Consider the following 10,532-nt stretch of genomic DNA (forward strand, 5'->3'; position numbering starts at 1 on the left):
TTAAGGCAGTGATTCTCAAATGGTGTGCTGTGATGCCAATCCAGGTGTGCTGTGGGATTTTGTGATAACCACACATTATTATTGCAATAATCAACTGGGCCTATACAAAAAGTTATGAATGAATGTTTAATTGACTGTATCAGTATGTTGTGCGCACCTATTGCCTAATAAAGAGGCAAACTCTAGCGAAAAAATTTAATTTATTTTAATTTAAAAAACCTTCACAGGGAACCTATTTGTCGCTGTTTGTGTGTGAGAATTATAAATGTGTGACACATCAAAAGCCCTGATTGGCAGCCAGTGCGAGGGATGATAACATTTAAAGGAGAAAGCCGTGAGTGGGACAATGGATCACTTTATTGTACGGAGCAAATTACAACAAAGCACCAGCAAAGACGACCTACTAGCTAAAAAAAAAGGAGGAAAAAAACAGTAGACAGTATCATGAAAAATAATTTTTTATTGTCTTATGTCATGGTAAGAGATAGAAGCATTATAGAAGCTGTTATAAATACAGGTGTGCCTTGAGATTTTGGCTGCCCTTTGCTGTGTCTTGGGCACAAAAAGTAAAAAAAAACCCCACTGGTTTAAAGTGAGTAGCAGGTGGCACTTTGTACGATAGCCTCAGCAACTAGTGTGTCAATGTGTGTGTCAGTGTGACTCCATAGCATAAAAGCTCTATGAGGGATCGAAAGACTAGAAAGGTGCTATACAAATGCAAGTACATTAGCATTACCTGGTGACCAAAGTCAGTGAGGCAGAGAGGACAGATGGAGATGCAGATGTTCAGTGAGAGCGCGCAGCAGGGGCAACAGCAGACAGCTGACGTTAGCTCTGTTAGCTTTGCTTAAAACTTTATGAACAGTACAGTTGTAATTCTGAAATGCCAAATAAAAACAGCTATCACTGCCAACAGATTTACAATACTAACTACTCTATCCTATAGGACTTGCACACGTGACCACATCACCACAGTCCTCCACGACCTTCACTGGCTGTCCGTTAATCACAGGATACACTTCAAGATCTTACTCATCACCTACAAGGCCCCTAACAATCTAGTTCCTCCGGATCTCTGACCTCTTTCATCAGCACTCCCCCTCCCGTTGTCTCCGCTCTACTGATGCCAACCTCCTTCAAAAACCCAGGACCAAGCACTGAACCTGGGGTGACAGGGCATTATATAATCCATCCATCCATTTTCATCCGCTGGGTCACAGGGGCAGCAGGCCAAGACAACCCCCACAGACGTCCCTCTCCCTAGCAGCGCTACCTAGCTCCTCCTGGGGGACCCCAAGGTGTTCCCAGGCCAGATGAGATATGTAATCCCTCCAGTATGTTCTGGGTCTGCCCCGGGGCCTCCTACCAGTGGGATGTGCCCTGAACGCCTCTAACAGGAGGCGCCCAGGAGGATCCTGATCAGATGCCCGAACCACCTCAACTGACCCCTTTCGACACAAAGGAGCAGCGGCTCTACTCCAGGTTCCCTCCAGATGCCTGAGCTCATTACCGTATCTCTAAGGCTGAGCCCAGACACCCTTCTGAGGAAATTAATTTTGGCCGCTTGTATCCATGACCTCATTCTTTCAGTCACTACCCAGAGCTCATGACCATAGGTGAGGGTTGGGACATAGATGGACCAGTAAATCGAAAGGTTCGCCTTCTAGCTCAGCTCCCTCTTCACCATGACAGTCCGGTACAGCGCATGCATCACTGCGTCAAACCACCGATCCATCTCACCCTCACTCGTGATACTTGAACTCCCTTGCTGGCAGTAACTCTCTCCCGACCCATGACGATGATGTATTATTATTCTACATCTTAATCATTGTGTTGTCACGTCAGATACTAAAAACAAGCAAAATAAAAGCTTAGACCCCTTGATAGTTAGTAGACCCACCCTGTATCAACGATCATGAATAACAGCAATTAATTAACACAGCATATGATGAGCTGTACTTTGTGATTTTCACCCACCTGGAAGAAAAAATAGAAATAGAAGTGAGGTGTCTGGTCCCCAGTGGCTTACTGCTAAACAGCCAGCGAAATTGGTGTTATGTAGTGTTATGAGTTATTAAAATATAAATATATAGAACATTAATTGGAGGTATTCGTGGTGCTGGATGGGAGATGTGTTGGAGGTGGGCTAAAGAGCCACATGTGGCCCTGTAGCTGCAGGTTGCCTACCCCTGTACCAGGAGAACAAAAGTACCAGCCCTACCAGTCACTCTCCATGAAAACACCCTCACTGTGAGGACAGGAAACTCGAGATTTGTTCACAGAAAGAGAGAAGTTTCATGAACACACACACTCACAGGAAACTCTGTTGTCATAGAAACAGCTGTTTGACATGAACTTTTGATCACAAAGCCTTAAAAAGTCACTTTATTCCTGCGGATAGAGAGACAGCTTTACAAAAGAAAAAAAGAAACGTGATGGCACCCGAATTCCCTGTCCGACGACATCAACACACACACACGCACACATGCACGCACACATACTCTTAGCCACCACCTGCTGAGTTCGAAATGGAAACCAAAATAAGAGCTGGGTCTGTTCAGAACACTCCTCAGCTGGGTGATCAGAGCCTTTCTGCCAGGGCTCAGCCCTCCTGTGCCCTGCGCTGGCTCCCAGAGTGCACTGCTTCAGGCTTCAGAGCGAAGTATAATTAGTCATCTGATCTCCCCCACCACCCCCGCCTCCTGTAGATTACAGGTTTCATATCATTACCTCCTGATGAAAGACTGTCGAGCTAGCCGTCGCTGCCTGAGTCATTGTCAGGTTGTTGTTTCTTCTTTTTGGTCTCCATTACTCTCTTGCATTTTTTCCTCTCCCCCCCCCCCCCCCCCCCTCTCCTCTCCTCCCTCCCTCCCTCCCTCCTGCGCTCTCGCTCTAATCATAAAAGGAGTCCAAAAATCAAAGGATTAATTCAGCGCCATTGGTTTAAAGCAATTAACTGCTGTTCAGGCTAATCCCCAGAGTTATGTCTCAAATCCAGAAATTGGCCACTGGAGATGTGCTGCTCTGCCCACACTACATTGTTTTGCCTGGTAAATGAATTTGAAAGAGGAGTTCTATACTTTGGAAAAGAGAAAAAAAAAAAAGCAAAGTAGTTTTTCAAACTCTTTGATGAAAAAAGGGAATTGTAAAAGTTTGAATAATTAGGAGATTTATCTTTGCATTTCAATGCCTCCCCCAGTAGTTTTTTTAGCAGCACAGATAGTTAATCCGCCGCATTCATTTGGGATAATTAAAATAAGAAGTCTATTTATTCAATCTAAAGCCAGCCAATTTGCAAAAGTTATTGGCTATTACATTTTTGGCTGCAGGTTTTTATAGCTGTTCCTCGTGAGAAATCAAGCTATACATTTTAATAAGCGCCTCATCTCCCTGATTTGCCACAGTGTGATTAATTTTGTCACAGCTCATAGAGAAGTTGAATCATTTAGGCCGGTATTTAACATTTTAATGGATGCTTTATACTCTGGGGAAGCTTGTGAAGATTTATTGTGTCATCGCTGTGTGTGACATCTATGTCTAAACTAGGAGATGATGCTTTAGTGGGATTACAGGCAGGATGAACTTTCTCAATCAATTTCATGGTGTAGTGACAGTGTGGTAACAGCAGGGGGAGCTATGGGATTATATATGAAAACAACACAGATGATGGCACATTTTATCTTCATGCTGTAACTTTGTTATACACTGGGGCAATGCATGCATCACAGTGATACTTGCAGGAGCTACAATTCTTCTCATATTTGTGGATTATCATCAAATTAAAAATCACTTAAACACATTAAATAACAGGTCAGATGAAGGTTCAGGAAAACATGTAACAGATAGCAATTTACTAACATATGGTGCAAATGGCTCATAGCCAGAAGCCGTAGTTTCCATCCCTTGTGGCCTCCATCCATCCATTTTCATTTGCTTATCCGGGGCCGGGTCACGGGGGCAGCAGGCCAAGCAAAGCACCCCAGACGTCCCTCTCCCCAGCAACACTTTCCAGCTCCTCCTGGGGGACCCCAAGGTGTTCCCAGGCCAGACTAGATATGTAATCCCTGCAGTGTGTTCTGGGTCTGCCCCGGGGCTTCCTACCAGTGGGACGTGCCCGAAACACCTCTAACAGGAGGCACCCAGGAGAATCCTGATCAGATGCCCGAACCACCTCAACTGACCCCTTTCGACTCGAAGGAGTAACAGCTCTACTCCGAGCTCCTTCCGGATGTCCGAGCTCCCCACCCTATCTCTAAGGCTGAGCCCAGCCACCCCACGGAGGGAAGTAATTTTGGCTGCTTGTATCCAAAATCCCATTCTTTCGGTCACTACCTAGAGCTCATGACCATAGTCCCCTTGTGGCCTGTGATACCTTAAAACGAAGCAGCGTATACTTCATCTTGACACAGTTGTGAACATGATTTGTGAGTGGAGATTTTTTAATTTTAAGGATTTTTTTAAGGCCTAAAGTGGTAAAAGTGTTATTTCACAAGAAAATATGTTTAGCTATTAGCCTCTCACCCACTGTCAGCTGGGATAGGCTCCAGCCCCCCCACGACCCCTAACAGGATAAGCAGTCACGGAAAATGAATGAATGAATGAAGAAAAGTGTAGACAAGCTTTTTGATTTCTACCTTAATGATCCTGTTGGCCCTCACATTTATCTTTGGACCCCTTTATGGGATCCTGACAGCACAGGACATGAAGTCTGTCCGGCACAGCTGAAGGCAAGCTTTATTTATTTACACAGCACATTTCATTCACAGGGAAATGCTCAAAGTGCTTCAGCTGAAAATGAAAAAGGAAAGAAAGACGGAGAGAACATAGTGACAGCCATTCACAACAAGCACACATGAAGGAGCAAAAATTATTCAATTACAAAGGATGAAAAACTCTTTCAGGCTGCTTTTAAAAGAAGTTGGAATTTGGGTGCAACTCAAACTCATCTGAGAAGTAACAACTAAGAGCTGCTTTACCCATTTATGAATAATACCGTTGTTCAGCAGGTATACCAGGTGACCTTAGAGGTCATCAGGCGATGTTACAAAATTCGGCTCCATTACAGCTCACAAGGTTCACTCATATGACGCCAGGATAAATCACACACAAGACTTTTTTTGTGGAGGCTTTATTGTCTTCACAATTTATTGTTTCTTATCTGTGAAATTAAAGTAAAGTACAGCTTTGTTTCCACTGAGGGAAATGGTTTCAGTTTACAGAAACAGACAGGAGGTCTGCGTCACCATGACGTGTATTTACATCTCTGGGGAGATGCACGTCAGGCTACAACCTACAGTAGGTTACGGCACTGATCCAACGCAGAGGTATAAATCCTGCTTAACAAGCAGAGTGTACGCGCGTTGTGAACCTGCATAGCAGGATAATGCTGCACCATTCTGACTTTGGACCAGGTTTTTGTTGGTCGATGGTGCAATCACTTTCTGCTGCCTCAGAATAGCAACACGTCAACAATGCACCTGAACACACCTCATTTTAAGACCTACACCCCCATGGTTAGACAGATGGGTGCAAGTACATTTGGTGCTTACACAAAGTAGGCACTGGCTGTGACAATGAAAATGTGCGCCTCTTTGTGCCTGACCTGACATCTGTCCAGACCCAGAAACCCTGCCTTCCTTCAACTCCACATCATGTGATAATGATAGCTGTTGCTGTACAAACCCTTCTAATCACGGACAATTAGAAAATTAGAGCTTGAGAGAGTTATAATTTATAATTAACCACGTGGATACAAAAGCAGGGAAAAAGTTTAATTACAGTTTTTGTCTGTTTGTTTTTTTCATTTCTAGGTCTTCACACGCTGTCAGATGTCCACCAGAAAGTCAAGACAGAGAGCCAAATCTCACAAACCAGCAGGTAAGTTCAACTTGTAATATACATTTTAACAGCCCTCTATCTCATGACTTGTATGTCAGCAGCCTGAAAGATAAACATGGAATAAAAGATTACAACCCAGCCGTCATCACCAGCCCTCTGCCATAAATCCTAAATCCTACCCCTGCCTGCTGTTGCTCCTCAGGGCAGGGCTCTCATTATGATTTAGGCACTTGCAATAACTGTAACTGTAGCCCAGGCTTTATTTCCCAGATCAACAGCAGGTAGTCATAAAGAGGACAAAAGTCCAAGCCGTCATGACCGGGGCTATATTCCCGTCACCCCGACATAATCGTGTAAAGAGAAGAAGGCGACAAGCAGCTCAACCTACACTCTTCTCACGCTCTCTGCGGTGACAGCCCTTCAATTTGTGCTTCTATTTTTAGTCCCCTTCATCTTCATTCCTCCTCTGGCCTATTCAGAGTTTTAAAGGCAGTGATCTGAAAGACTATGTCAGGAATTTGCTGCAAAGCGTCAGTGGAATTGTGTTGTGGCTGAGGGGACAAAAGGGCAAGCTGTAAAATGTTTATCAGCGACGTTTACATCTGTGCTCTCTACCTGATATTTACCTTGGCTGTTAAAGGTGTGATCACATGATTACCACCATTCAATGACTGATTACATGTTCCAGATGACTGTTTTCTCTCAGCCGGCTTTCAGTAATTACGGGTTTGTGCCAACAAGGTCTGCATCAACATTTGTGCTTCAGATGGCTGATGATTCAAAGCCTTTAAGTACATGTTTATATGCATTTCAGCTGTTTTGCATTCAATCCAAACAACAAGTATAAACACAGAAAACAATTGTACATAAAATACAATAGCACATGAAAGTCAATCAAACAATTAGCCCTCACATTGTATCCACAGATGGATGTTTTAGGGCACAAATTCACAAGAAATATGTCAAAAGAAAACCTAGAACATGTGAAAGTGTTTCAGTCTGTTAAATGCTACGTTTACAAACAGAAAACCAACAATAAATGGCACCATTATAACCAGCCTTACTAAATACTATGCAAATAAAATTGTCTTCAGCTTTTAGGGCTGTATGAGGTCTGGCTGTACTCAATCGCTGTTCATCTGTTTACCTTCAAAAAGTAATGCATCACAATTTGTACATATCCAACGTATCATGAGCCAAAAAATCAGGTAAAACCCACGTAATAGGGAAGGCTATGAACATGCAACCGATGCGCTGACATGAGCAAAGAAGGAAGTAGTCCGTGTAAGGAGTCAGGTTGGGGTGATGGATTGGTCATAGGACTTTCACCCGGGACACTTGTGTTTGGGATGTTGTGAGACCAAGAGAATTTGGAGTAATTTTATGGTAGGTTGTCACCATGTTGCTTTTCCTGAATGTAACCTACATACCTTTAGAAGAAGAAGAAGAAGAAGAAGAAGAAGAAGAACTTTATTTATTCACAAGGGGAAATTAAATTTTTTTCATTCTGTTGTCACATACACTAGGGCTGCAACTAACGATTATTTTCTTTGTCGACTAATCATTTTATCAAAAAATGTGTTAAAATGTTGAAAAATGTCGGTCTGTCTCTCCCAAACCCCCAAATTACATCATCTAATGTCTTGTTTCGTACTCACACCAAAGGGTTTTAGTTCACCGTCATAGGAGAGTGTGTAAAGCTGCCAATATTTGAAAGTAAGAAGCTGCAATAAGAGTATTTTGGGGTACTTTATAGTACTTTTCTATGAAAATTGACTCAAACCGATTAGTCGACTACTAAAATAGTCGATTATTTTAATAGTCGATAAGTCATCAATTAGTCGACTAATCGTTGCAGCCCTAATATACACACAGGCCTGAAATACACACACATGCACAAACAGGACCTATACATGCACTAAATGGAGAGATGTCCCATGGCTGCACATGAACAGGCGCCCCAAGCAGTTGGGGGCTCAGTGCCTTGCGAGAGGCGAACTGGCACCTCTCCAGCTACCAGTCCAGGCTCCATACTTTGTCCCTACTGAGACTCGAATTGGCGACCCTCAGGTTTCCAGTTCAGTTCCTATGGACTGAGCTACTGCCACTCCACATTAAGTGCGTAATTTAATTTGTGGGTTGCTAATTCAGTTGTTATCATGAGCCGTTGTGTAAGCATATATTGATAAGGTACTTATAATAATATATATATACACTGACTATGGATCAGTGCCTCATGCAGCCCCACCTCAAAAAATCCAAACTATCCCTTTAAAATGCTTTTGTGAAACAGGCAAGAGTTTATCTGTATCTGGAGAAATATCTCAGGCGACGTACTGTAGTATTAATCTCAGTATTAATAGGCGTGACACTGTAGCACATGTGACCTATCCCTATTTCAACAGTCTCTTTTATGAACAAGTTCTTAATTGTTGTAACTGTCTTCTCTTCCAGTTTGACTGCACCTCACTTCAAAGCACGGCCGTCACCCCAAAGGACCGGCGACCAAACTGGCTCCAGGACAGCGAATAGTTTTGTATGGCCAAAAAGGTGCGACTGCAACCGCACCCATGACTCATATACATGATTCAATAACCTTAATTAACTTATGTAACCTGCAGTATGTGGCCTGGGTTATTGCATCTGTCAAAATATTATACCTATATCTTATAATGTTTCAGTGTTTCGTTCAAGATAAATAGACGTATAAAGGAGGGACGGCGAACAGCAAAACATGCACCCCAACAAAAATATCGTTTTTAAAATATCTGTTGTATTAGTGATATTTAGATGTTGATGTTACAGTCATATCTGGAATCAGACAAAGCTGCATGTGTCTTGTTGCATTGCCTCTCATGCACAGACACATCTGTTTCAGAGACAAACGTGAAGCAAAATGAAGTTGTCTGACTGTGAGCTGAGAAGTTCGACTAACCTGCCATTGCAGACATTTTGTATGTCACATTTTTTATTATAAAGCTGAGGTATGAGTGTCTTAATTACTCAAAATATAAGGTGACTAAAAGTGGCAACCATATATGTATTTAGTTTCAGCAACCAAAAGTTCCACCACTTTTAAAATGTTGAGCCCTGAAAGATACAATAATGAGGACAGGGTGTACTCTGTCTTTACATGTTATATGTTAGGGCTGCCACGATTAGTCGACTAATCGATGACTAATTGACTATTAAAATAAACGGTGACTATTTTAGTAGTCGACTAATCGGTTTGAGTCATTTTTCATAGAAAAATACTATAAAAGTACCCCAAAATACTCTTACTGCAGCTTTTTACGTTCAGATATTGGCAGCTTTACACACTCTCCCGTGACGGTGAACTAAAACCCTTTGGCGTGAGTATGAAACAAGCCATTAGATAACGTAATTTTGGGGTTTGGGAGAGACAGACCGACATTTTTCAACATTTTAACACATTTTTCGATGAAATGATTAGTCGACTAATCGAAGAAATAATTGACAGATTAGTCGACAATGAAAATAATCGTTAGTGGCAGCCCTATTATATGTATGTACAGTTCAAACATACATAAGACAGTAAAGTCACAGCCCTTTCTTATATGTAATCCTGCAGTTGTACAGTAGTGCAGCACAACAGTAATCCTAAATTTACAGACAAACCAAGTGGTGAGTTTTCAGTACAGAGTAATGTTCTTGACTCAGTCACCTGACCTCAGTTCAGCTGAACATATTGCAGACTGGACTGAAGGCAAAAATGCTCCTGAATAAGTAAGAAGTGAAAGTTGCTGCAGTACAGACCTGACAGAGCATTGAGTGTCTGCACAGATCTGTGGGTCTTTGACCTAGAAAAGTCAATGACTGCAAAGAATTTTTCGCCAAATATTCAATATGATGACCTCATTTAAATGTATCTTGATTAGTCTTGTAAGATATGTTTTGTGTAAGAAGAATTTGAGTTAATGCACTGTTCAGTTGAAATTAAAGCTGAGCTTGAGCACATTAACGCCATACTTATAATATATACAGAGTAGTCAAAAAAGCTTGCACGAAGACACACTATACAGCATAATCATGAATATAAATCTAAGACCACAACTATTAATATTGTTTGTCTTGGTGTTTCCTACATCTAGCTGTCCTGCAAAGCCCCTGCTACTTATCAGCCATCTCATCAACAACAAGACCACCATGCTGCAGGAGCTGAAAGCTGCCTTTGATGAGCGGGTTGAGGAGATGTCTCAGAGCTACATCAACGTCCTCGAGCTCAAAGCCAGGTACATTAAACATCCAAACCTAGCAAATATATTCCAAACTAATACTCCAGTATCAGCATGATGGTTAACTGCCAGTGAATGCTGCATGTCTCAGATACATCGTCCTTACTAAACTATTCTTTTGTCCTCCCAAAAAATTTAAACTTCAGGGGATGAATAGAAAATCAACAGAAACTGGTCCATACCCAGTGGTAGCTTTGTCACCTTCTAGCTATGCCAATCCTCAATGCCTATGTGCAGTTTCACATAGATTGACCACGTCAGTGAGTAGAAAAACGTGGGACAGACAGAGTGACTGACTGACAGAATGACACACTGACAGTTTCCCTGATTATGTACAGCATACCATACCATGACTTAGTCATACCAAAAATTAGGGAAAAAAACAACAACATTGGTCCACAGGGGGAGCCACAGCGATCGGTCGCATTTTAGCCATTT

The 10,532-nt window shown here is 42.2% G+C and overlaps 1 protein-coding gene across 5 annotated transcripts in view; it reads left to right on the forward strand.

Annotated features, from left to right (window-relative positions):
* The window catches only part of LOC126394781 (coiled-coil domain-containing protein 60-like), a 68,394-nt gene that overhangs the window by 31,070 nt on the left and 26,792 nt on the right, over positions 1-10,532 (forward strand). For 4 of the 5 annotated variants that reach the window (XM_050051856.1, XM_050051857.1, XM_050051855.1 and 1 more), the window contains exons 8-10: positions 5,811-5,877; positions 8,293-8,388; positions 9,951-10,091. In XM_050051856.1, coding sequence (XP_049907813.1) covers positions 5,811-5,877; positions 8,293-8,388; positions 9,951-10,091 — 304 coding nt within the window. The remainder of the gene's footprint in view (positions 1-5,810; positions 5,878-8,292; positions 8,389-9,950; positions 10,092-10,532) is intronic. The other variant, XM_050051858.1, reaches the window with a different exon arrangement.

This window comes from Epinephelus moara, chromosome 8 (genome assembly GCF_006386435.1).
Source record: "Epinephelus moara isolate mb chromosome 8, YSFRI_EMoa_1.0, whole genome shotgun sequence".
Lineage (NCBI taxonomy): Eukaryota > Metazoa > Chordata > Actinopteri > Perciformes > Serranidae > Epinephelus > Epinephelus moara.